Source organism: Rhipicephalus microplus, chromosome 9, assembly GCF_043290135.1.
Source record: "Rhipicephalus microplus isolate Deutch F79 chromosome 9, USDA_Rmic, whole genome shotgun sequence".
Taxonomy (NCBI): domain Eukaryota; kingdom Metazoa; phylum Arthropoda; class Arachnida; order Ixodida; family Ixodidae; genus Rhipicephalus; species Rhipicephalus microplus.
Genome location: NC_134708.1, coordinates 39,373,097 through 39,400,809, shown reverse-complemented (window position 1 = coordinate 39,400,809; position 27,713 = coordinate 39,373,097). Strand labels below are relative to the sequence as shown.

At 45.1% G+C, this 27,713-nt stretch overlaps 1 protein-coding gene across 1 annotated transcript in view; it reads right to left on the bottom strand.

Moving 5' to 3' along the window:
- Positions 1-724: 724 nt before the first annotated feature.
- mib1 (E3 ubiquitin-protein ligase mind bomb 1) overlaps positions 725-27,713 on the bottom strand; it is a 482,913-nt gene continuing 455,924 nt past the window's right edge. The window contains exons 13-17 of the mRNA XM_075873460.1: positions 11,642-11,742; positions 10,613-10,713; positions 7,705-7,905; positions 4,763-4,826; positions 725-814 (exon numbers count right to left, since the gene is read on the bottom strand). Coding sequence (XP_075729575.1) covers positions 795-814; positions 4,763-4,826; positions 7,705-7,905; positions 10,613-10,713; positions 11,642-11,742 — 487 coding nt within the window. The 3' untranslated portion in view covers positions 725-794. The remainder of the gene's footprint in view (positions 815-4,762; positions 4,827-7,704; positions 7,906-10,612; positions 10,714-11,641; positions 11,743-27,713) is intronic.

The following is a 27,713-nucleotide window of genomic DNA, read 5'->3' as shown; positions in this document are numbered from 1 at the left end:
TACATTTTTCCGTATTCTCTTTCACATCATATCTGTATTCCTGAACACAGCAGATCTGTTATTTCAAACACAGCAAATCTGTTAACCCAAACACAGCAAATCTGTCAACCCAAACACAGCAAATCTGTCAACCCAAACACAGCAAATCTGTTAACCCAAACACAGCAAATCTGTTATTCCAAACACAGCAGATCTGTTATTCCAAACACAGCAAATCTGTTATCCCAAACACAGCAAATCTGTTATCTCAAACACATCATGACTCTGTTTGTAGGAATACAGAATTTGCTGTATTTAGAGGAGGAATAAACGGAGATCGCTGTAGAGCAGTCTGGCTGTAAATTATTCCGTTATTATTAATGAAAACAGAAGCTTCAGTAAAACACCTGGTTTCGTTTAATGGCTTTTCTGTGCTTGACTAAGGTTTTGTGTAGTTTCTTTGCCTTGAAGGAAAGAGTTGTTTCACTGAGCATAAAATAAACTTAGTTTTGGTAGTAACTTAATTTGTGAAAAACTAACACAAGCTTTTGTTGACCAGTACTGTCGAAAAGCCGATGTTTTACGGGATGGAATGGAATGTTTATGTGGCTGCCTGTAGATTCTCATGATTGAGTTTTATGTCCAATTTTATGTACTGTTTCAACCTACACTAATGCAGTCTTTATGTACTGTGTGTGTGTAAACCACCCCTGCTGCTGCATACCATATAAATAATAATGCAACATTAACAAAACACAGATGAATTTATTTACATATAATACATGTGCTGTAGCTTGCTACATCACCATTCTTCATCACTTCAGCATGTTTATGCCTGAAAAGAATGTGAAAAACAAGTGATCAAATGAATGCAAGAAGCAACTTACACACACTTTATAATGCCTTCTCTGTGTATGTATATGGCCCTTGATACAAAAAGTAGGGGCACGTGGTAGAGCAAAATGTGAAAAAAAAAATCGCTTTGTTTTCTTTGCAATTTGGGGAGGGGTGTCCCTTTGTGCATCCACATTCGTGCTTTTCATAAACAGCATTTTTGGTGGCTCAAAACCAGTTTTTCCAAAAGGAAGTAGCCAGTGAAAACACACTCTAGTGCAAGCCCCTTGCATTCGCTCTATGCTTACGGCCTAATTTTCTGACGTACAAAAGTCAAAATGCTTGTCTAGAGTCAGCTGTGTATAGAAGATTGTCGGGTAACTTCTAAAGCAGTCCGAAGACACTGTGCACCTTTGTATTCACAATCCGCCTTCAGAATACATAGGTTGGAACACTTTCAGCTCCTAGCATCATTACACCTTGCATTTGCCGTGCTTGTCGATAACCTTAGATGCTGGGGGTAAAGAAGGTTCTGAGGAAGTGTAAATTTCGTTGAAGCCCGTACAGTTTTCTTGTTAATGTGAATAAATCCCTGTGACGTACTGAGGTGCTGAACCAGCAAGCTCTTTATTGTTAAACCTCCCAGCCTTTTCAGCATCTTTCGAGGTGAATCACGTATATACATGGGGACAACGGGTATGCTCTAATGGACATGGACTAATATTTCTGATGCAACTGAATAACAATGTGTGAGAACGACTCAGTGTAAGTGTTGAGTTAATGGGAATTGAGTCACAGAATCTTTCCTTTCTTTGTTTAGGGTGAGAGTCCTAGAAATGGCGACATTGAATATTTTTTTTGCATTTAATAATGGTAGTATCACACGAGCCTCTATTCTGAGATAGGATTGAAGCTTGGCCAAACTACAATGAATTTGCTGGAAATCGTTGACCACACTTGACGATACGTTGCAGATAGAGCTGAATGACATCTCACAAAAAAAAAAAAACAAGACAAGCATTGCGAGAGGCTCCACGGCGAAAAATTGACTTTGGCAGTGATTACCAAGCTTGTAACTACTAAACAAAATAATTGAACAGTGTTTCTGACAGTGCGATCACTTTTCACCTGTTTTTGAACTTTATTCCATATCTCAAAACAGTTTTTTATTACTTAGCTACCATTATTTCCCATGTATTTTAAGATAACCAGTTGATTATTTTTTTTGTATACAGCTACTGAAGCAAAATAGAAGCTATGCACTTTACCGTTATTGTGTTACAAATTTTCATAGATGCCAATTAACTCAAAAGTCAAGCTCTAGTGGTAAAAAATTCACAAAAATTCTATATTATGAAGTTAAAAGAGCAAAAAGTTTGGAAGAAAATGATGTATGGATTATATGAATATCCCTTTTAGTCACTGAGAAAACTACCTAAAATCAGCAAAAATGCACAGGATGTATAGGGCCTGCCCGGCGCTCCTGAGAAGTTTCCCACTGGCTCTGATCATGCTCAGAATGAGCAGTTACATTTTCAGAAATATTTGTTGCTATTGTATAGCAGAATGCACGGGTGAATACCTATACTGATTTTCAACTTTGCATTCTGCTGTTAAGCTCTATGTGCCACATATAGCTACAAATTATGGCTGAACTTTCTTAATATAGATTTACCAGCGCAAAAAAAGACGGCACATATTTTAATCATGAACCAACTCGCCCAAGCAGCAGCTTTAGTGAAATTTTTTAAGCACTGTTTATTGATCACAGAATGTTTTTTTTCACTATGCTGAGGTGGGAGGGGGGGGGGGTTGAGGATCCTGTAAAAAAACTGAAAGAGCTTGACCTGAACTAAGAAACATCATGTGAATATACACTACACTTATTCGTAGCCAGGCGGTGGCACACCGGGCCCGTGCCTCTCCCCTCCTTCCCCCCAAACTTTTTTCTCCATGAAATACTTAGCGCAAAATTACCATTTGCCTGCCCAGACCTCTGGTTCAGATCAAAAAGGGCCCCCTCCCCCTAAAAAGTTCTGTGTATGCCCTTGGTTTAGATGAATGAATTTCCAAACCCTGTTTAACATAAGCATCAGTGAGATTAGATAGATATATGGGGTTTAATGTCCTAAAACCACATATGGTTATGAGAAACGCTGTAGTGGAGGGCTCCGGAAATTTCGACCACCTGGGGTTCTTTAACGAAGCATCAGTGAGATTGATAACTAGGATAAAATTAAGGCCAAACCTTCCATTTTTCTCTTTTCACAACATACTATATGTCCTTGGCACAATTCACAGTATATAGAAATCTCAATTGAGAGTGCATTTTCATGTGCTGGCTCTTGTGAAATAATAGCAGTATATTTTGACTACACTCCGAAGGACAAAAAAAAAGAAAACGCCAGGCTCATAATACTTACAAACAAATTAAATTGAAAATGCAAAGCCACAATCAAGATAATATTCAGCTCTAATAACCGGATATCATCAGAAAATGTGTATGATTCATGCTCACACTTTCACTGATTGAAACGCAGCTTCTGGGCCAACTTCATTATCTTTGTGTGCACACTTGTGCGAGACTTCTGGCCACCTTCGCACCTGCTGCCCTTTTTCGTGTTGGAGCCCTTTAAGGTTATCAAGGTGTGGTTCAAATGAAACATATGAGAAGAGCACAAGGATGGGTACAGACTCGTCAATGGGCTTCATTTAGAACACGTATGGTTACACGCTACAGTCTGCAAATTCCTCATCTATGCATCATAGACTTGCATTAATTCTTGTACAATCTGAGCCAAATACGCTGGCCCAATCATTTTCCTCCTGAAAAAAAAAAAGAAGACCTCAGCAAGCTTAGGAGCCAATTGGTCAAGGCTGCATCTCCGAATTTCATTCTTGCCAGTAATGGCTGTCATAGTTTCTGACAAGTAATCAATGGACTTTCACTGAAGTCAGAGGCAGATAAGACCCTTGTCAGGAATCAACAACTTGTGTTCCCTGCGCCGTTCATATATATATTGGCCTGTTTGATTGATGTAAACATTCCTCCTGGTTTGATAAGCAACTAACAAACTAAAAGGTGTGGCACTTAGTGCAATTTTACACACCCTACTAGTGGTTTGTACGCTCCCAAAATTTTTCCAAGGCTTCCTTTGAAAAAATGTGCAATGGCCTTTTTCAGTCTTCGAATACGCACAATCATAAAATAAGTCTTCACATGCTCGTGGTAAATATGTTCAGAATGTATGATCTGATGTTAAAGTTGGGTTAATATTAAAGCACAGCATTTTGTCTGGTGAGCTAGTTTGTGGGTGAAGGTTACTCTTCTGTGCCGTTCAAGGTAAATGCTAAGACCCCGCATTGCCTCTATGAGGTGTGCAAGATTGCACTAAGTGCCACCCCACTGAGTTCGACGTGCGCTCGTCAAGTAGGATAACGAAGTCACTCAGACATGGAGGAATGTTAACATTGGTCATACAGGTCAATGTATAAATGAATGATGTAGGGAACACCAGCCCTTGATAAAGACCAGACAAGGTTCTCACCTGCCCAACTTAAATGCATACGAATTGTTTACTTTTAGTAAACCATGGCAGACTTTACTGGCAAAGACAAGAATTGAGATGCAGTTGTGACCCAATGGCACTTGAGCTTGCCTAGGCTTTTTTCCTAATGAACAAAAGCAATGATTGTGTCTGTGATACTTCACTCAGACTATCAGAATGAACGCAGGTTCCCTGCATGAGTGTACTGAATAAAACCCAGTTGCAGGTCTGCCCTCATCTTCCACTCTTCTCCTCCGACAACATCTGTTATTTAAGTGTATAAGTATCTACTGCACCTTGTAGCTGGAGTTAGGCTCACACTCATGTTGTAAAATGTCATCAATTTACTTGACCTCCTCGCACAACAATCAACACATAATGATATCGACAAGGGAACTCACCCAGTGCAATGATTGTAGGCGTTGATGGCAACTCGGCAAGCTTTTCAGTGATGCTTGTTCCCTCCTGGATGAGCAAAAATATCCCATGTACACAAAAGCACAAAGAGATATGTACAGTTGCGGCCATTCCAATATATAAATCAGAGATGCGATCCCTGCAATTCCGTTTTCCACCATGGTTCCTGGTCTATTGCAGGCTGTGTGCACCAAGTACAAATTACCTACCTAGGAGCCTTGAAACTTGGAACAATTTTAGAGCAAAGTAGAATGGATAGCGAGCACGCAAAAAAACCTGCTCACATTTTGATTCATTTTTCTCTTTGGATTACAGCAACATCATAGACAACTCTGAATGATTGCAGGTCAATATATCAATGTTAGTGGTGATAGTATTGCTTAAAATTATTTTGCATGTGCGACAGCAAGGGACAAAGTGAGCAACATCTTGCAACAACTCTGGCCTATTCCCATTCTTAGTGCCCTCCTCACTGCGTCGTAATGAGGCACTACAGCCAAAGTGACGAGAAACATTGTTCTGCAGTGCATTGCAAAAAACTAATGCTTTGTGCATGTGGAGCACTCTGATTGCACACAAACACTTTTTTTCCCATTGAGCCTGAAAAAGGCTAGTAAACCAAGTTTGTGCACTGTGGTTCACCATGCGTGCACCATGCCCCAACACAGTTTTTGTTGCATGAAGTCTCACTTTTCACAGCGCTACGTTCCTTCTCATTCACTCTGTGAACTTTATAGTCGGATGCTTGGGGACTTCACTCCCTATCCTAGTGGCTCTGATGAAACAATGGCACCTGCCCGCACTAACTGTTGGCTCAAGGGCAGTGTATTTTTTTTTTCAGAACATTTTTGTGACTACGACACAATGCGGATAACCAAAGTAAGTTCCACAAAAAAATTGAAAATTGCCTTTTTTTTACACTATCTTCAAATGCTGATACTTGTGACAAAGCGCGTGTTCCGGTGTAATTTTAATGAATAATGCTGCTGTACAAAGCCACCAAAATTACCTTAAAATGAAGCACAAAGGCAAAAGATATGCAAAGCTACACTATCCTCCTTTTAACTTGTGTCCAGCAATTCATGAATTAGGTATTTTTGGATGTTTAGCATATTTGTTCTGTCAAAAAATTTTGCTGCAGCGGTCACTAAATTCTCATACGGTAGCATTGCACTTGTTCTTTATGGGAAGAAAATACATCGATTAAGAAGTGTAAAAAAGTTAAGTCTGCTCAAAGTTCAGAAATTGTGAAATTAGAAGAAAACTGATTTCAGCAGTCAAAGTTTAATTTTCCTTTATACAAAAGCAGCTTTTTTCACAAAATTCAACTGAAAAAGCTATTGTTTTGTGCTAAAAACCTGCACAGCATTCAGTCGATCCCAGATATATTGAACTCGAAGGGGATCGCGATATATGTAGTTCAATATATCGATGAGTCGAAACACAAAATATGTGTATTTAAGGCATAAATTAGAGCATCTCAGACCTAAAAACAGTTTTTTGAAATCCTAACAAGCACTTAAAGAATGATTCTCTCACAATATGATAAAGAACAAGGCCTGAACATCTACTTTTGCAAGTTATCGCACTTCATTTCACTTGAAAATAGTCTGTAAACTTTTCTCTCTTTTTGCGTGCCACCAAGTTTCAGTTGTCCTCAATATCACTGGACCCTTCCAAGTAAGCAAATTCAGCTCATTCGGCCACAACAGCGCTGAGTGGCACTGAATGCCAATGTAAGCTCCGTAGAGCGTTGGTGGCGAAAGCAATAATTCCACGGCACCGTCAACATTGGGCATCATCTCGGCATCCATGCAGTCAGAACCAGCGACGTCGTCTTCTGCTCCAATGAAGCCGCTCGCTGTCCGAGATGGTGCCCGAAAACACTAACAAGGCATAGAATTTACTGAGGCATTGTACGCCCTTGACAGCAGTCATGACGCACTCAAAGTCGTCACCTGGCACAAAGCCCGCAAAGAAACAGTTCACGACTGTGCTTTACTTGAGGTCGCTCCTAGCACCAGCCATGATTTTTATCGCTACGAGCGTATCAATGTGTAGCGCCGACTTCCAAATGATGATTTATCAGTAACGAGGCGAGAAGTACACAGGTCCACAAGCCACAAAAGGCGATGCTGCCCACAAACGAGCAAGCTCCCACCGTCAGCATGTTGGTGATAGCGATGTCACTTGTGGCTTTGTCATTTTGTAACCGACAGCTGTTGCTTTGGTGCGGAAAGCTAGAAAAAAGCGTAGCCTCCGAAATGAGCGTTCTAAAACCGGAAGCACCAAAATACCTCATGAAGTTGCACATCTCGAAGGCCACGCTTTTCAGTCCCACATGCCATCATACACGATTGAATGCGAACATCGCAATGAGATCACTAAACTTCCTTAAGTCATTCCACTTCGTTTTGGTGCCCTCGGTCATCACCATGCCCCCACGTTAAAACCTGCAGATCGCACATCAAGCATACCGGTGCACTCACAAGTGCTGTGCAACGAGCTAGATCAGCAAGATGGAGTTTCAATGTTTCACTTTTCAGCACCCCCTTTTAGTCACTTGCACGCGAAAAGGGATCGGAACTTGTCGAATTGTGGCTATAAATGATCATTATTTGTTAGGAAAAATGCAATTTGTGGGCTTTAGCGTGGCTCAGAGTTCAATTTAGCGGATGTTCTGCTGTGCGTGAGTTCGATAGATGTGTACAGCAGTCCCGTATTTTTGCATGGGAAATTCAAGGGGATCTCTCAACTTTTTGATATAGCCAATAATTCGATATATCATAGTTTGATATACCCGGGATCGACTGTATTCTATAAAATCTAGAACCTAAAGCTGTTCTCAACAAACCAATACATCACTTTCTGAAAAGATGTTACTGTCCAGTTTTGTACTAACATAATGCAACAAAGTGAAACTTACTTCAAATACTTGGTAAAGGTAGTTCTTGTCTTCCTTAAAATGCGCGCAGAGGAATGGTAGCACAGCTACCTGGACTGCTTTTTCTCTTTGTCCTTCGTCTCTCACGCGCACCACCAGTTCCATAGTATGTTTCGTCGGCGCCTCCTCCATCATCTGAAATAATGCAGGCGCACAGGCCGCCATCCTCTCCTGGAAGATTTCCTGCAATTATTCCAAAAATCAAAGTAAATAACAGTTACTTGATAATAGATGAATTCATCTGTAGAGATATTAAAGTGAAAACTGATTGAAATGTAGAACTATATTACCACCCTACAATTGAGTGCAACAGCTGTGACACGCCAAAAAAAGAAGACAAAAAACAGACTGGTGGGGAATACCACCCTGAAACTACTGCACCAGCTTACTAGAACATGTTGTTGGCTAGTAGGTTCAGGCTGAAGAAAGGTAGGGACGTAAACCACATAGACAAGAAAAAAAGAAGTGGACGAGATAGAGCATTGATTGCAACAGATTTTGTTTGCAAAATAAAAAAGGCTCCTTTTGTTTTTGTAAACACCAAAGCATATGAGCAGGAAAATGGCGTGCACTCCACGATTATGACATCACTATAAAAAAAAAAAGGGGTTCAGCGGCAAATCGCTGTCACAACCAGACTCCCTTTCACAGTTATCTCCAACATCAGCAGGGGGTGTGCTACTGTGCTCTTGATCTGAACTGGATTCAATTTCAGGTACTTCCGTGCACTGTGTTGCAGTTTTGCCCCGGTGATACCTTGAAACATGTGTTCTGAAGGAACCTGCTGACCTCAGCACACTACCACAACCCACAAAAGGACACATAACAGCATCAATTCCACTCTCCAGATGGGCAGCTATGTGACCAAGAAGCTCCGTGCGAGTAGGCACACTCGCCCCGCATGACAACACAGAGCAGACAAACGCATCATCAGTCTGTTTGCTGCATCGCTTCTTGTGATGTCTGAAGACGTGACTTCTTAGGCTCTGATAGTTTTTAAACAAAGCTCCACAAGGCTCACAAGGGCAAAGGGCACCGCCCAACACACTGCTGTGATAGTGGTAGTGCTCGAAGTAGTCGGTCAATGTTGAAAATGTCTGTGCGCAATGCCGGCAAGTGGGCATTCTTCATTGATGTTATGGCTGCAATGAAGGTAGAGCACTTATTTTGCTAAATTACATTCACTGGCTTGTGCACTTTTTCAGACCGCCCAATTTTATAATAAAAACACTGCTACAATGGTAATAATACCTTACAGTCTACAATAGTAGAATCATTCCAATATCTGGTTAGCATGTCAGGTTATGTTCAATTTCATATGAACATTAGCCAATGCTTTTTAAGCAGTCCTCTATATAAGAGCACAGTGAATATAAATATTCTTGACCTGCTACAAATGTTTAAACTAAGTTGAAGCAGGCGGCGCAAGGAAAAGAAATAATGACGGAGACTGTAACATTAACTGCACAAATTCTACAGAAAACTGCACCCATACTTGCGCAACTTGGGTCTCTTAAAAGGCTATTCCTGAATGTGCAGTCAAAAGTGAGCTTAGCATATGCTCCAACATTACACATGTTCACAACTTAAGTAATGCTATCCATTATATCGCTAATGTTGACAACAGATGTTCATATCTTGCACATATGTGAAAGCAGCTTCAGCCTCTCAAGTGCAGCCAGGTCCAATATTGAATACAATTACTTTAAAATTTTAGCTTGAAACATAATTACTTTAAACAATTACTTAAAGCTTTTTGTGATATATTGACTAATCAAACAGTTGATACCAAGTATGAATTGCACCGTAGCCTGCCAGTAGTACGCGCAAGAGATGGAAATGGGTGGCTTCAAGATAGGGCACCCAAAACTTCGCATATGCGATCGCTTGATTCTGTTGCCATACACCAACTTCTTGGGTACACACAAGGACTCCCATGCTGGATTAGCTGCAGTTAAGCAGTAGTATGGCTAAGTGACGTGCAAATTCGCAATGTTGTCGGGTGTAAGCAATGTGTCGTGCAATTCCAAAGAAATGAACTGCTGAGCACGCAAATCAATAGACACAACAGAACATGCATGCGAAATGCGAGCGCCAATCGTACCTCACGGCTGTCACTCAAATTCCGCCAAGTACGGCAAAATAAGTTTACACACAGCCAAGTGACAGTTGCTGCCCCTGTCGTCTCCTACACCTATTTTTGTAGTAATGGACGTATGACTTGCAAGCGATGCAGGCATGGAAAACACGAGTGCTTTGTCTGCGCTCGATAAGACGACAAAGACACGTACACGCCTGGTGTGTACGTGACAGCAGACTCCTGCTGATCCGGCTTACAAGTGCACCTTATAACAGCCATGTGCATGGGCACCGAGGAGATCACTAATGAGTGCGTGCACAAACTGACCTGTGACATCCTCAAACTACAAAGATGCAACTCAACAGCAGGCTTCACCACAATAATACAATTAAGTGACACTAACAAAGGAAAAATGCCGTTATTGCTGAGTGCAAGCAATGCTTCATATAATTCCGAAGAATTAAACTGTTCACTGTACTGCTTCCTGCATGCGCAACTCAATAAAGGTGCAACACAGCGTGCGAGCACTATGGTCGTACCTCATAGCCGACACTAAAAATCCACAAAATGCACTGAAATATGCCTACGCACAGTAATGTTACCGTTGCTACCCCTACTGTTTTCTGTGCCTAATTTAGTAATAAGGTATGTATGAGCGATGCAAGCATGGCAAACACGTGTTTCATTATTCACCTTATAATAGCGACAGACATGTTACATGCCTAGCTCGTATGAGCTGTGGCATGCGAGTGCACCTTATAACTGTTTATAAGATAGGTAATGATCGATAACGGTGAAATAAATGCCTACCTGATTGTGATGTGTGCCAGGTGATGGACTTCGCAGGAAGGTGAGAGAGCTCTGACAATAGCCGCCTGCCTTGACCACGTAGGGTGCCAGAGACCACTGAGCTGAACAAGTGAAGAGTGCGCCAAAAAACTTGACAAGTGAGGAACCAAACAAATGAACTGCTAGCACTACTTGGTCCTGAGCACGTAAATCAATAACAAGATGCAACACAACCTGCATGCAAAATGCGAGCACCAATCGTACCTCACGGCTGTCACTCAAATTCCGCCAAGTACGGCAAAATAAGTTTACACACAGCCAAGTGACAGTTGCTGCCCCTGTCGTCTCCTACACCTATTTTTGTAGTAATGGACGTATGACTTGCAAGCGATGCAGGCATGGAAAACACGAGTGCTTTGTCTGCGCTCGATAAGACGACAAAGACACGTACACGCCTGGTGTGTACGTGACAGCAGACTCCTGCTGATCCGGCTTACAAGTGCACCTTATAACAGCCATGTGCATGGGCACCGAGGAGATCACTAATGAGTGCGTGCACAAACAGACCTGTGACATCCTCAAACTACAAAGATGCAACTCAACAGCAGGCTTCACCACAATAATACAATTAAGTGACACTAACAAAGGAAAAATGCCGTTATTGCTGAGTGCAAGCAATGCTTCATATAATTCCGAAGAATTAAACTGTTCACTGTACTGCTTCCTGCATGCGCAACTCAATAAAGGTGCAACACAGCGTGCGAGCACTATGGTCGTACCTCATAGCCGACACTAAAAATCCACAAAATGCACTGAAATATGCCTACGCACAGTAATGTTACCGTTGCTACCCCTACTGTTTTCTGTGCCTAATTTAGTAATAAGGTATGTATGAGCGATGCAAGCATGGCAAACACGTGTTTCATTATTCACCTTATAATAGCGACAGACATGTTACATGCCTAGCTCGTATGAGCTGTGGCATGCGAGTGCACCTTATAACTGTTTATAAGATAGGTAATGATCGATAACGGTGAAATAAATGCCTACCTGATTGTGATGTGTGCCAGGTGATGGACTTCGCAGGAAGGTGAGAGAGCTCTGACAATAGCCGCCTGCCTTGACCACGTAGGGTGCCAGAGACCACTGAGCTGAACAAGTGAAGAGTGCGCCAAAAAACTTGACAAGTGAGGAACCAAACAAATGAACTGCTAGCACTACTTGGTCCTGAGCACGTAAATCAATAACAAGATGCAACACAACCTGCATGCAAAATGCGAGCACCAATCGTACCTCACGGCTGTCACTCAGATTCCGCCAAATATGGCAAAATAAGTTTACACACAGCCAAGTGATAGTTCCTGCCCCTGTCGTCTCCTACACCTATTTTTGTAGTAATGAACGTATGACTTGCAAGCGGTGCAGGCATGGAAAACACGTGTGCTTTGTCTGTTGCACTCAAAGGTGGTGTGGTGTCCATGTCGAACGCGGACAGCATCATGGGCACTTCGGCATTGGGGTCACTAGTAGCCGGCGTTGCGCCCGCGCCAGTGTTGGGTCGGCGCGGGTGCTTTGTTAGGCCTAGCCTTGAACGTACCCCGGGCGCGTCCTCGTTGTGGGGTTTTTTTCGCTTCTGTGCTTTAAGTCCCGAAGATTTTGGTTGCAAAAGAGTCTTAGCAGCTTTACTGACCTTGCGCACAGGAATCTTGGAGGCAGGAAGAGAAGTTCCGGGGCAATCCGGCGTTTTTGTGGGAGCAGATGCAGCCGTGACTGATGTACACGACGCTCGTAGCGCCCTCTTAGGCTACGAAGGGAGGCGCTCAGCTGAAACGGCACCGGCGGGTGGTGCGGCTTTTAATCGAACTCGCGACGCTCCCTTTGGGGCAAACTGACTACTTTAGCGCCTGCCTACAATTTGTTTTTGTATTCTAGCCGACACCACGATGCACCGATGCTATCTTGCACCCATTCTATTGGGCAGTGATGGCCGGACACACCGCAGCAGTCGTGTTATTTTGTGTGACCATCAACGCATTTTTTTTTCTTTTGGCCTGTTGTGGTTGGGAAGAGCTATGGTGGTGCAAAAAATTTATCGGTTATTCAGGAAAAGTGGTGTAAAGGGAAATAGTTCTGAAGAATCGATGTTCTCGTCGCAGGTAGTGAGAACCATTCAACAACCGATGAATTCTTCGGTGACGAAGTGAAGTCGCCGTCGGTGTTCACCGAGTAGACTCATGAATTCATAAAAAGAACAAACGTTTCCCCGAGCCTTCCAAATTTTATTATTGGGCTTGAGCTTGCATGGTAGGCTTGACGGTGCGAAACAGCGTGAAAACAACGAGTTCATACAAAGAAACAGCAAACCGCACCCTTTTAAAATACACTTCATTACTGTGTTTCATTGACTGCGTGTTAATTGGTGTGCCAACTATACAACGCAGCTACGATTATAGGATTGCTCTCACTAAACAAGTCAAGGCTTGCAAGCACGAAAAAAAAAAGGAACGAAAATAGGAGAACATGTACACTGTCTCTTCTTCTGTGTGTCGTGCATTCTCACGATGTGACGAAAAAAAAAAAAACGTAAACTATTATGCACACCATCAAGATTCACATATATGCAGGGATTCTTGGACGGGTATGTTTTTTTTTCACTATCTTTTGTCAATAAAGTCTCATAGACGCAGTACAAGTACCTGTTCGCTTTCAATCTTGCAAGATTGAAAACGAAGTGCAGCGCCTTTCGACGATATATATATATATATATATATATATATATATATATATATATATATATATATATATATATATATATATATATATATATATATATATATATATATATATATATATATATATATATATATATATATATATATATATATATATATATATATATATATCGGAAGCGAAAAAGCACGACGTACGCCGAAACACCTTTACTAATTACAAATGTTTCGGCTGATGGGCCAGCCTTCGTCAGTGTGACCACACTAACGAAGGCTGGCCCACCATATCGTCTCGCTTTATAACTTTTTATGGCAACCCGACTTCGCTACTAATAGTAAATTTAGCTTCCCTTGCGGTGAAGTATCATAATGCTGTAATTATCCTCTTCCTTAATCGGTAAAAACTCTGAAACGTTCTCTTTTTCTTTTTTACCGCTGCTATCCTTCTCCGCCTCTCCGAATATATATATGTATCCATACTGGCACTTTCCAGTGATCCTGCATGCAGCTCTTTTTCTCCATTGTGAGTTAATGAACAGTTTCTCTTCCTCATTCTCTCGTATTTCTTAGTCTATCTTCGAACCCAATGTTGCTCTAAGCTTAATTTCCTCATCAAAGCCTGCCCAGTTATCACACTTTCCGTCTTCGTTTTCTGACTTTCCATGAGCGTACAATGCGAATCTGCGCATTCCTTACACACTGTGGGACGCCTCATCTTAGTCGGCGACTGCAGCGTTGCCGCTGTATGTATACGTTAGCCACCCGCCACGATAGCTCTCTCAAGGCATTGTCCATGGCTATCGCTTAATTTTCTGTTCTAGTTCACTGTATCATTGTCGAACGGGGGGAATGGTCAAAGTTCAGCCAGTATGTCGCCGACAGCTCTCTCAAGGCATTGCCCATGGCTGTCGCTTAACTTTCTGTTCTAGTTCACTGTATCATTGTCGAACGGGGGGAATGGTCAAAGTTCAGCCAGTATGTCGCCGTGCACACAAATCACGGAAGCGTGTTCTTGAAGTACAGAAGACATACGTTTTTCTGGTGTTTTACGGAAGGAGCGAAAGAACGGAAACATCGACTGCTGCTTTACGGCAACTCCTGCTGTTTCCCATAAACCGCAGCACAGTTTGTGCTTTAAACGTCCAGTCTCGCTATTTTTCAGGAAACAGATGTTACTCTGTAGTTTCTACGGTCTGCTCCGACGTTAAAACACGGATATTTTTTACAGTGTACCAGACTGCAGTTTCACCAAACGGGTCGGCTGTACGCGATAAACGGTGTAATAATAATAATAATTATAATAATAATAATAATAATAATAATAATAATAATAATAATAATAATAATAATAATAATAATAATAACAACAGGGGTTCCACGTCTCCAAACCACTATAATTATGAGAGACGCCATAGTCAAAGGCTCCCTAAATTCTGGCCATCAGGAGTTTAACTCGCAGTGACATCGAACAGTGACACGGGCATCTACCATTTCGCCTCCATCGAAATGAGACCGCCGGGGCAAGGATCCAACAAGCGACTTTTGGGTCGTTAAGAGGGTGCGCAGTACTGCATGGCTTGTTCGAAGTCGGCAGCGGCAGAATGATACGCTCCGCTTGATTACACGGTCTCTTAGCGCGACCTCTCCGATTGGCAGTTCCTCGCGACAATAACAACCACAGCGACGGCGTGCGACGACGCAATAGAAACGCGCACTGGCGGCCACAAACCTCGGAAACGCGGCCGACATACCGAGGCAGTCAAAAACAACGCAAAACGCTGCACAGAAGACAGGAGATGCAGGGGTTGCCAGACGACACTTACAGGCTTGTAGCGCATGATCATTATCACCATCATTTTCTTGGCCACCGCGCCACACCTCTCGCGCAGCTCGTGCATAGCTAGAGCTACGCGAGAAGAGATCGTGCTGCAGCCGCCGCATCGCCTTTCATAATAAAGTGGCGAGACAACGGCACGACCACGTTGGCCGCCGTCCCGTCTTCCTATCTCGCTACAGGCTCTTTTCGCATCGAAACAACAACAGCAGCAAAAAACCCCGCAATAACAAAGAATTAAGTCTTTCGCCACGATTCCTTGGTCAAGTAAACACGCTTCCCCCGCGAGGAAGCAGTGCGTACGTTGCAAAAACAATGGAGCCTTCTTGTCCTGCACGACACCTTCGAAAACTGCGCACAGTACCACGCAAGTCTGCCTCCTCGTAATGAAAGGTTCCCCGGAGCGTCTGCGGTGATAGGCGTGAGCGACGATACCCACGAAGGCGCATAAATATTCTGTGTTTTCGAGAGGCGCGCGAACTGAGCCACTTCCGGTGCACAATAAGAAGAGGACTATACGCTAAGGAGCTAAAGAAACACAGAGGCAGCCAGCTCGGCGCAACAGCTGCACGCATACCGTATGCGCTCCTCATGCACTCGTGAACTATGTCGCACACTCGGAGCACAACACAACCACCACGCACACGCGACATAAACATCACATGAGTATCAGCTTGGGCATGGCGCGTATATAGCCAGAATGATTTTTCGTGGGGAGGTCAGACACCTCCTTGGTTTCCGGGAGGGCACCGCCTAGAAATGATCTTTTTTTTTTCTCTGTACGCCATGGCGAAAATAAATTCCGGGGGGGGGGGGGAGGAACAGGCCCGGCGTACCATTACCTGGCTACGTCTCTGGCTTGCGCTTATCGGCTTGGCTTCACAACACGGAACACCGGGTGCAAACGGCACAAGAAAGCGCCAAGGCTTGGAACCTCCCGTGTTTCAGAGCGCCCATTCACTCATCGCTCCCCCCTGACTCGAGAAGGTCGATGGAACCGCCATCTCTAGACACAGCGAGTCCCTCCACATCAGCGATAATCTGCAGCGTCATTTTCGTTCGAGCGGCGGCGCAGTGCCCGACTCAAACGAAGGATGCAGTTCGAATCGAGGTGCGTTTGTGGATACGGGAAGACAGTTTTTGAAGTCCCGTTTGTCCACGCTGTTTCCCGTTATGAAGGCAAACCTCGTAATCCTCTTCAGCCTACATGACATCGCCCACTGCAGGGCAAAGGCTTGTCCCACGTTTTTCCCAATCACCCCAGTCCTGTGCTTGCTGCAGCAACGCGATATCCGCAAACCGCTTCACCTCATCTGCGCTCCCAACTTTCCACTTTCCCCTCGCGCGCTTGCTTTCTCTTGGAATCCGGGTTGCCACTCTTGACGAGCAGCGGTTATCCGGCCTTCGAGATACATGGCACCGACTATGCCCCTTTCTTCTTGACCTCCACACAGATGGCAGCACACGCGCGTTCTTTTTACCCTTTCCGCTCTTTGTTTGTCCCTCGAGTTAAGTGCGTTGGATGACTTTAGTTGCTACTGTCAGGAGCGGTTGCGCGAACGCGCGTTGTTTTGGAAGAGGAAGTATTACGTTGTCAAGTACTTCCGTTGTTAGTCACCACTCACCCAGTCTCCTTCGCTTCTCTTCCGTCCCCACGTGCAGGCATAATTCTGTTACGTTGTCCTGTAATTGTAGAACTATCGTTCTCTCTTTCTATGGCTCACCGCATCGTCCTCAATGCATCATTAAAATTCGCTTCGTAAGCCTAACACAACGTAAGCCTAACACAACGTAAGCCTGCACACACGTACGCACACAAACGCGCGCGCGAGAAAAAAAAAAGAAAAAGAGAGATGGAAAGGGAGAGAGAAAGTTAACATAACATAAAGACCACCATATATCCGTCAGCCTATCAACGTGGGACAACACCCAGCAGAAAAAAAAAAAAGCACCGCCGCTTCCGGAATCTATAGCGCCCCAACCGACAAGCGCCAGCACCTCGCGCAAAGAGAGGCGGGCGCGGCGAAGGAAACGCGCTATTTAAGCCACAAAAGAGGCGCCGAAGCGGCAGCGAGGAGTACTGCGCAGGGTGACACCACCGCGAACCAGAAAGAAGTGGTGGATCGTTCTACCGACGCGGCGAGGAACAAAACACCCCATTCCACCACCACCAACCCACTCCCCACCCTCAGAGCCACCTACCAGTCTTATCTCATTAAAACCTTCCGCGCCGGGAGTCGCATTAACGGAGCCGGCTATTGTTCTCCCGCGAGTCCTTCCTTTCCTCTTTACGCTCTCTTTTTCAGTCCTCGTGGTTTCTTTGTGTAAGCGACGGCATGCATACCTTAACCGACAGCACAGTTTTACGCGGGCCGCGCGTGCGTAACCGCGGTGCGGTCGGCCGCAGAGTATACCGCCCCAAAAATATGACGAACTTTTACGAAGGGTGAGAGTTGACATACTGGCGGTCGACGAGGACAAACTAGCGAAAAACACGTTATGACCTAAGTTCTCGAGTTACACGCCGGCAACCGAGATAGCACCACGAATCCGGGCAGGTAGTTGGGGGAAGGGGGGGTGGTACGTATTACGCGGTTTTCAGAACGTGCGCGTCTCTTGTATGTTTTATCGCGACAATATGGGAGACGCATGCGCAATGAAGGTAGAAAGAAAGGGGCCGCCGAGCGTAAACGAGATAATACGGAACGGGAGAACACGGTACCGCATGCCATGCCGCGTCGCGGAACGATAAAAAACAAACACAAATCGTGAAGATGGAGCTTAACGCACGAGGCGAGTGTAGGATGAGGGACGGGTAAAGTAGCAATGATATTGATTGATATGTGGAATTTAACGTCCCGAAACCATCATACGGTTATGAGAGACGCCGTAGTTTGAGGGCTCCGGAAATTTGGAACCCCCTGGGGTTCTTTTACGTTGCACCCAAATCTGAGCACACGGGCCTACAGCATTTCCGCCTCCATCGGAAATGCAGCCGCCGCAGCCGGGATTCGATCCCGCGACCTGCGAACCAGTAGACGAGTAGCTTAGCCACTAGACCATCGCGGCGTGGCGGGTAAAGTAGGAAGGAGAACGGGAACACGTTGATGCACAGTTGCATTGAAACAAAAATTAAGCTAGTTACGCCTAACTGAATCGGCGATGCAGGAACAGTAGCGGTTAACTCGGGCTTGGACAGTTTCTCCTTCGTCACCAAGCCTGTGTGCGACATCTGACGGTTAGTGAGAGTGGTGCGACGATAACATCGGTGCGCACGGCTGAGTACGGCACACTTGCACACGTGCACCAACTAATTGCACACGCGACGCTTGCATGTCCCTTAAATTGAAAAAAAAAGGAAGCACACGAGTTTTCGCAGAATGGACATGCGTACCGACTGTGTGAGGATGTTTGATAATCGACATGACAACAATAACAAGCAAAACTAGCAAAAAAAGAAGAAAAGCTACATCAATTGAAAGAAAGAGGGAACCGCACGTAGAAAATGAATAGTGCCCGCCAGGTGGAAGGTTAATGAAAAGACAAAAAGAACAATTGTTTTTCCTCTCTCGTTATGCCCAAAGCTCGACGCTATAAAGAACTGGACGACAATTTTATTCCACCTCGTGAATCCGCAGGCGGAGCAATACATTAGACAGGAAACATGGCAGCGCGTATGACAGCAAACTCGAGCGAACCACCAGTGACTTTGCCGCAGTACACCGGTGTAGTGAGGTCATACGTAGCAAAATGACTTGTTTGGTTGTGTCTAACAAAGAAATGAGCACCCCGAAAAGCTTCCCGCTATTGTTCAATAACAGCGAAGGCCTCGTCCGGGCAGCCTTAATGCCTTAGGTTCGTATGCGAGTGTTTGTTGGTCAGCAGCGTATTCTTGTAGAAATCGATTGATAGGTATGTGAGGTTTAACGTCCCAAAACCACTATATGATTATGAGAGACGCCGTAGTGGAGGGCTCCGGAAATTTCTTGTAAAAATCATGCGCAATGTCACGTCCTTTGCAAAAAAAAAAAAGAGCGTTCCACACTCACCGCTACGGCTACGAGTGGCGCTTGCTAAGACTCCCAGAGTTTGCACGTACAGCAATACTTAACAAAGTGGGCGAAAGAGGCGCCTTCCGCCGTAGCTAGACTGGCAGAGCGATAGACGAGTACATTCAGAGTTTTGGGTTGGAAGCCCACCGACGAAAAGGTCCGCTTTTTCATCCGCTTTAACTCATTTCAAATTACCCCATGGTTACTACACTACAGTTACCCAGAGCAATTGTTGTACCTTACATTTTTCTTGCTTTAACTGTAGGGTGGATTCATTAGGTTGCCTTTAATAAGGAAACAAGCCCTTCTAAAAAATTCTCGGCCTTCGTTAATACAAAAATACTTTTTTTTCAATGTTTTTGCCACACGACAGCTATGTCGTGCCGCGAAGCACACACAGCTGCACTGATGCAAAACGTTTACGAGAGCTAGCAGAAGTATCAAGAGATAGAAACGTTTATCTAGGACATTTTGGCAGTAAGCCATGGGCCCAAGAGGGGCAACTGTGCACGAAATCTGTGCCTTTATGAAACGAGAGCTCACATAGCGTTCGTGTGCCTTTGGGAATATTATAAACAGCCGATATAATAAACTTCTCCGTAAGGTACGGACTTGACGGGCAAAGTCCTGGGACTACGAAGCCCTAGCATTAATTACCTTTTCTCACATCCTCGCCCCGTTCCCCACTCCACGAAGAAAAAAAAAAACAGCGATCTCTCGAATGCCCCGTGGATATTTCGCACCAACTTTTTGAAGATCTGAGTGGCCCTCTAGAGGTTCACATTAACAGGAATTACTTTAGTTCTGGATGTTATGAAGGGTTAAACTAAAGTTCACTAAACATACTTCCAAGTGTTGCGGTGTAGCTTAAAGTTACATAGGCCGTTGTGGAACAGACGAGATTTCTAAGCGCTTGTTCTACAATTAGGACGTGCGCACACAAATACAATTTATTACAGAAACACCAACTACTACTTTACCACTGTCTTAACATTTAACCATATTTTTCAGCCACGCAGGCGATAAGTATTATTTAAAACTATCTTCCTTAGATTTCTTTAGCCCAACATTCAAAATGCACATCATTGCAACTACGCTCCACAGCCTCAGCCCCGACACATTTTTAAAATTCGCTTTTTTCTAAAGTGTGCCATAAGGAATTTTTTTATTAATTAATTTTAATTGGCTTAAGCTCACTGTATATCAAGGTAGTAAGGGGCCACCCCCTGTTACATTCCACCGCGCTTTTCTCTCTGACACACACACACACACACACACACACACACACACACACACACACACACACACACACACACACACACACACACACACACACACACACACACACACACACACACACACACACACACACACACACACACACACACACACACACACACACACACACACGTGCAAGTATTAAATGACGGCAAATAAGCTACCCCACGCACAAACAAGTGCGCGATGTTTCCGTATTCCGTCGAATGCCATCGCATAAGCACAACCCGGTACTCTATCGATACTCGGAGAGTTCCAACGTATGCATACCACAATGAGCCACTTCCGCAAACACAGTACACGGGATGCCACACTAAACGACAGCGGCAAAAAAAAAAAAAGCCGGGGAACGAAAAGATGAGCGAGAGCTTCCAAAATCTCAGTAAGCGTGCCTGTGATGCTAATGAAGCTCAGCGAAAGCGTCAAGAAAACACACAGCCGCGCGGTGGGACGTAATCGCTGCCGAGAGAAATAATCCGACTTTCTAATGAGAGAGCGACTCTCTTAAACACCTTCAGTGTTTTTTTTTCTCAGCTACCTTTCAATCTTTTTCTACTTAATCCTTTCGGCCCAAAACTCATTTCCCCCATTGGGACGAAACCGTTTAATCCGAATAGCGAGTGTGAGCCTGCGCGCCTGCCAGAAAAAGGGCTCTGAAGAGCAAACACACGATAAACTTCCCTCCACCATACGGGAACCCACGGAGAGCATCAGAAAGATATGAAGATGAAGGAAAATGAAATATGACGAAAAACAAAGACGAATAAGAATAAGACGATGAAGAAGAAGCCATCGCCACAAGCGTCGGCTGTATTATCAGCTTGGGAACTCTTCAAACAAGTTTCCGCAGCGATGGATCAGCACTTGTGGATCGTACCTTTTACGTTGCCGTTAATTTCGAGCGTTCTTCGTCTTCTTCTTCGTAGCAGCGTTTATATTTTTTGTTCAGTGAATAGAAAGCCTGGCAGAGGGAGTCAGAAAGTGAATGCCTCATACGTGTTCATTGACCCATGTGCTGCTGCGCGGCCCTCGGCCAACGTACCCGAAGTTTGCTTCTCCTCACGGCAAGTTTTGCCTCACCTTTGTCTTCTGCGAAGAGGCGGAGCCTTTATTTTTGCTTTCTCAAGCGACGCAGTACATAATTTGTGCTGATAACGCGAAAAGTCTTTTTTTAGTTTGCTCCAAACGGGATTAGATTTACGCAGCCGCAAAATCAGAAGAAGAAAGATGGATAGAAGATAAGAAAAAAATATAACCCCCCTCCCCCCTTTAAAGTTAGGCATGTGGTACGACTGGTAACCAGGTTTTCGATGAAAATTTTCGAAGCGAAGCGAGAGATTTCTCACTCCGAAATGAGAGCGACAAGAATTACCCGGTAAGAGCAAAGAAGTTGAAGTAATAGAAGAAAAGAAGAAAGATTGAGGAGGCGAGTTTCCTACAGTTGGCCCTCTTGAAAGAGAAGCGCGGCCGACGAGTATCGCATCGTGAGACTGTTACGATAGTGCGCGAAAGAAAATAGGGCGCAGCCGCGGAGTTCAGTATTCTCGAGAATGTTTATCACAGCTGGAAGCGTTACCTGACCTATGTGTGTGGGTGACACACACTGCGTCTTTTATAGGGGCCCCGACGCACCTCGGAGTTCCAAGACGAGAGTGGTTTCTCTCTCACCTTTCCTACAGGCGCCATCTCCTCCAAGCCATTTATTTATTCGTAGAACACGCGCACAATTATAGCACTCGGCGTCGAACATATCAGGACTTCGCACTTTGCTGCTACACGTCTGTATCACCGCCTGCGCAATGAAACGTGCGCAATACGAAGTGAAATTATTTGATCAAGCACGATGTTCACTCGAGACTGAGCAGGCCGGGCATGTGTGCTTTAGGGAAATATAAGGCAAAGACAGGGAGGTTAACCATAGGAAGGCTCCAGTTTGCAACCTTGTACTTGGGAAGGGGAGAAAGTGCTGTAGAATAATGAAAGGAGAAGAGGAGCTTGTGACAGTATAACAAAAATAACTGGAACACACACACACACACACACACACACACACACACACACACACACACACACACACACACACACACACACACACACACACACACACACACACACACACACACACACACACACACACACACACACACACACACACACACACACACACATGTAGGTGGTAGCCGTTGAATACACCTAAGTTTTAACCACATAGGGCTATTTAACATACAGTTAAATGTTAAGTACAAGGACCTTTTCGCATTTCAACCCAAGCTAAAAATGCGGATGTCGCACAGCCATGAATTTAAACCAAGCCCGCCCCGCCGTGGTGGTCTAGTGGCTAAGGTACTCGGCTGCTGACCCGCAGGTCGCGGGTTCGAATCCCGGCTGCGGCGGCTGCATTTCCGATGGAGGCGGAAATGTTGTAGGCCCGTGTGCTCAGATTTGGGTGCACGTTAAAGAACCCCAGGTGGTCAAAATTTCCGGAGCCCTCCACTACGGCGTCTCTCGTAATCATATGGTGGTTTTGGGACGTTAAACCCCACAAATCAATCAATCAATTAAACCAAGCCCTTGATCTAATAAAAAGTGCGCCACTACAGCCGCTAAACCGACACCGGCACGTTAGTACGCACTTTTACACACCCCGAACGAAAGGCAAATCCTCTGGTCGTTCATTCGCAATATCCTGAACGTGGGCGGTGCAGCGTACAATCAAAGGAGGGGGGGGGGGGTTGTGTGGTACATATCACAGCAATCCGAATGTCTTAGATTAACTGAGGGGATTACGCGAGTTCGTTCTAATACTGGGCTCACACTCCCGAACCTGAGGCCCAGAATCCCGCGACGAGGTGTACCTGCGGCATAGCTTAACCGCTTAGCTCAGATCCCTACAAAACGAGCTAGACTAAAGCACGGTACGGATTAACACGACGCAGATTAACGCATGGCTGAGCCGCTTATAAACCGTCGCGAACAGAGCGTGGTTGTTTACGAAAACGGACGCGGGGACGCGACCGTTCCTGAAAATGGCCGGCTTTGGCTCGTCTATACGCATCAGTATCGTACAGAGTGAACAGAACCGTGCCAAACCGCTGTTAAACACACAAACACGTCATCGTTATAGATTCTCAGAGGATCACCCAGGTGGGAACGCAGCGCCACTCTCTATGCGATACTACAAACGGCCGCTTTAGCTCACACGCAGTCTTAGCTGTCCGGCAAATTTAACAGCGTTTGAGTATTACAGCACTACGGCATGCTCAGAGCAGTGAGTGAACATGCTTATCAGAGATCATTACTTGAGTTTTCACTGGAAAGTGAGATAACAATTCAGCAGCTCTTCCTTTACAGGCAAGTCCGCCACGGTGGATCAGTGGCTAATGTGCTCGCCACCTGTCCCGAAGGTCACGGGTTCGATACCGACCGTGGCGGTAGCGATCCGACGGAGAAGAAATTAGAGGCCCGCGTGCTGTACGATGTCAGCGCACATTAAGGAACACCAGATGTTCGAAATTTCCGGAGTCTTCCACAACGGCGTCTCTCATAATTATATGGCGGTGTTGGGGTGTGAAAGCCCATTTATTATTATTATTATTATTATTATTATTATTAATATTTACAGGGAAAATGTGTGTGCGCAAGCGAAGCTTCGTAAAAGCGTGCAAAACTTTCACACGCGAAGCGCCTTAAGGTCGAGCTCAATCCGGTGTGTGGCGTGACCAACGTATACAGCGCATGCGCACCTCTCCTCCCCTTTTCCGAATCACCGGCGAAGGCAACGAAACGCCTCCTCAGCAGTGCCGCGTCCACACCTCCACTGCGCATGCGCCTCCCTTGCCCCTCCCTCTCCTCTCCTACGCCGTCCGTGCAAACGCGTTTCACGTTTCCGTGAGACAGCGCATCTGCAAGTGTTGTCCGTAGCCGTTGATCGTCGGCCCCCCTCTTGCGCGGTGTGCCCCCGCCGTGCAGCTTCACATCGCGTCATCGTACCATTGAGCGGGAGATGGTGCATTTTTTAAAGGGCGAAGCTCCTTAAGGCGTCACCCGATCGTCCTCTGTAGTAACCACAGGCGGCCGCCCCTCGTTAATTTTTGAACCGGCCATAAAAAAAGGGCGGTACTTGTACTGTACGCTGAAAAATGCAAATAGTACGACACTAGAGGGCATTACTTGTAGAAAAGAAGGATCGACGTCACACGTACGCAAAGAGAGAGAGACAATCGCGCGACTACAATCGCGTGTTCTTCGGCAGCGCCGTACGCCAGGGGGCGCTCTATAATACAATAAAAGCCTCGGCAACAAAAGGAAAAAGGAATGCGGCAATAATGAAGCACAGAGCGTTGTGGGGATACAATAGGTATGAGGTGCTTCGAGGTCTGTGGAAGGGTGTAATGGTTCCAGGGCTTACTTTTGGGAACTCAGTGGTGTGCATGAGGGCAGAGGTGCAATCGGGAATGGATGTAAATCAAAGGACTGTGGGACGCCTCGCGTTGGGTGCTCACGGGAAGACGACAAACGAGGCTGTAAAGGGCGATATGGGGTGGGCAGGTTTTGAGGCGAGGGAAGCGCAGAGCAAAATAAGGTTCGAAGAAAGGCTAAGAAATATGAAGGAGAGTAGATGGGCAGAGAAGGTGTTCCGTTATTTGTATAGGAAGAGCGTGGACACACAGTGGAGAAAAAGAACTAGAAGACTCACTAGTAAGTATACGGCTGGTATTGTAAGCCATATGTCAACAAAGAGCGTTAAGGGAAAAGTCAGGGAGGCGGAGAGGATTTACTGGATGGCAGCTATGGAGAAAAAAACCGGCTTTGAGTAACTACCGAAAGGGCAAAAATGAAATAAGGAGGGAGGCATTTTACGATAATTCAAGGGGAAGCGCTTTACTGTTTGAAGCGAGATCGGGTTGCCTTAGAACGCGTAGTTATAAAGCAAGATTCAGTAAAGAAGAAGAACAATGCACATGCTGCGGGAAAGATAAGGAAACGGCGGAGCATGTTCTGATTGAATGTGGAGATATCCACCCAGGTGTACGTTTGGGCACGAGCCTACAGGAAGCCTTGGGTTTTAGGGACAACAATGGAAAGCTGAACACACCCGCGATTGAAATAAGTAAGAGACGGTTAGAGTATTGGTGGCAGAAAATTAGAGAGAAAGGACAAAAATAAATATTGGAAAAATAAAATATGGACAGTGTGCCGTAAATGGCAGAGAACTTAAGCTGAAAATTTACCTTTTTTCCATTAAGATAGAATTTATCGAAGTAGAGGCATTAGGCCAACATAAAAAAAAGAAAAAAAGGTTTTTTTTTGTCGAGCCTGGTGGCATACTTGTCACCACCCCGTTATAAAGGAGACGCTCATAGCATCCATCCATCCAAAGCACCTTTCTGGCACGTGGCGGAGGAGGGTGGAATAGGCTACTGAGCAGCGTGCGTGCAGGGCGGCGGCGGCTCGCGCTCGAAGAAGGGACCTCGACGTGCGGACGTGCGAGGCAGAAGCGCGTCGTGAAGCTGTGCGGCGGCGCCGCGACGACCCTACAGTACAACGGGAAGCCGAAGCGGCGCAGCAGCAGAGCCCACTTCGCCCAATTCTCAATCATTCACCCCATAGATATGATGTCATTCACTCTTTTTGTCTCTCTCTCTCTCTTTTCTGACGTATTGTGAGTATCCCCCTCCTAAAATCTTCCCTTCAACACACCAGTGATTGGAACTTCGCCCACGTAATTTACAGCGCATAACACCTATTGCTGCAGACAACAAGGACGGCCACGCGTGTACCGATGAAGTGCTCACGACGAAAGACAGTAATGAAGTGTGGCAACGTGAAAGGAAATGTGACTTCGATAAAAGATCAGATTGCCAAATCAGAAACGGCCGTTCGCCGACACGCCCCCGATCTAGATGGCATCAGTTCTTGAAAAACTGCGCATACGAATCCTCGTGTAACAGGCTACCGTTCGACAGTCGCGTTTTTACAGGCCTGCCAGCGCGGTGCTTTTCGCGTACACGACAGAGATATTATGTGCAGCTCCTTACGGTTATGATGTAGCTGAGCAACGGGACGACTTTATGCTCTCCCATAGTAGAGTACCTAGTACTCTTAATCGTTACCCACTTTTTCTGAACACACAGTTCTGGCTTGCCACGTAGATCACTCTCTTTAAAAAGGCACGTTAAATATCTCGTGAGTCACACTCCCACGGCTCTCCCTAGAGAGTATAATGATATGCAAAGTGTTGACCTGTCTCTTTAAAGGGAGTCATATGCGTGGCAATCCGACATTCTCAAAAAGAAAGTTAAACGACTCTTTTGTGGACGAAACTCTTTAAGTCGTGGGTCATGCGTCCTCGATGTATGTAGTAGTAGTAGTAGTAGTAGTAGTAGTAGTAGTAGTAGTAGTAGGTAGTCACCTCTCGTTTAGTCCTTAGAATGTCCGCTGGATGGTGGTACTTGTATACGATGAATATATGATGAAAAGATGCGAGATGGCGGTACTTGAAGTGTTCACTAGAGAGACGGACGGGCGCACACACTGACAGACCGAGAGACAGATGGACGGACGGACGCGGCCAACGAACGGACCATTCACGGTTTACCAATAAAACCCTGCGAAGCTTCGCCCCACTTATCCTCTTTCACTCCGTCGATAGGCTGTGATTTTTTTTCCATAGTGTACGACGTCGCCATTAAGTTTTGCGAGTTATATCAAGCTTAGCTTGAAGAAAAAGAAAGAAAAATACATTTAGGACATGAAAACACCCCAAAGACACACTGGAGGAACGGAAACACGGACGACGGTTAAGGCGAGTTTGTGAGAAACTGACAAAGTTTACTGCCCGATCGAGTAGCCTCGCGTATATAACACCCCCACTGACACAGCTAAGTTACTGCAGTTTGAAGCAGACGACGCCGGAAAACTTTTTCGAGACAGAAGCAGACGAAAACGAAGAACTGATATCAAGCTTCGTCCCGAGAAAGGACAAATACACAGTCAGGAGAAAGTGAGCATGAAATACTAAATCCAAGAATCAATAAACAAATAGATAAAAGCAGGAAGGAAGTAAAGAACAAAGCAAGCATGAAAGGTGACGTGAACACTGAGGAGTCTCATTAAAAAAATTGATGACGTCTGAAACAGCCAACTACAAGTACAGTCACTTCCCCGGCGGCCATTTGTTTCCTTATTATCATTAATATTATTTCTTCCTAAACTAGCGCAGGCAGTGA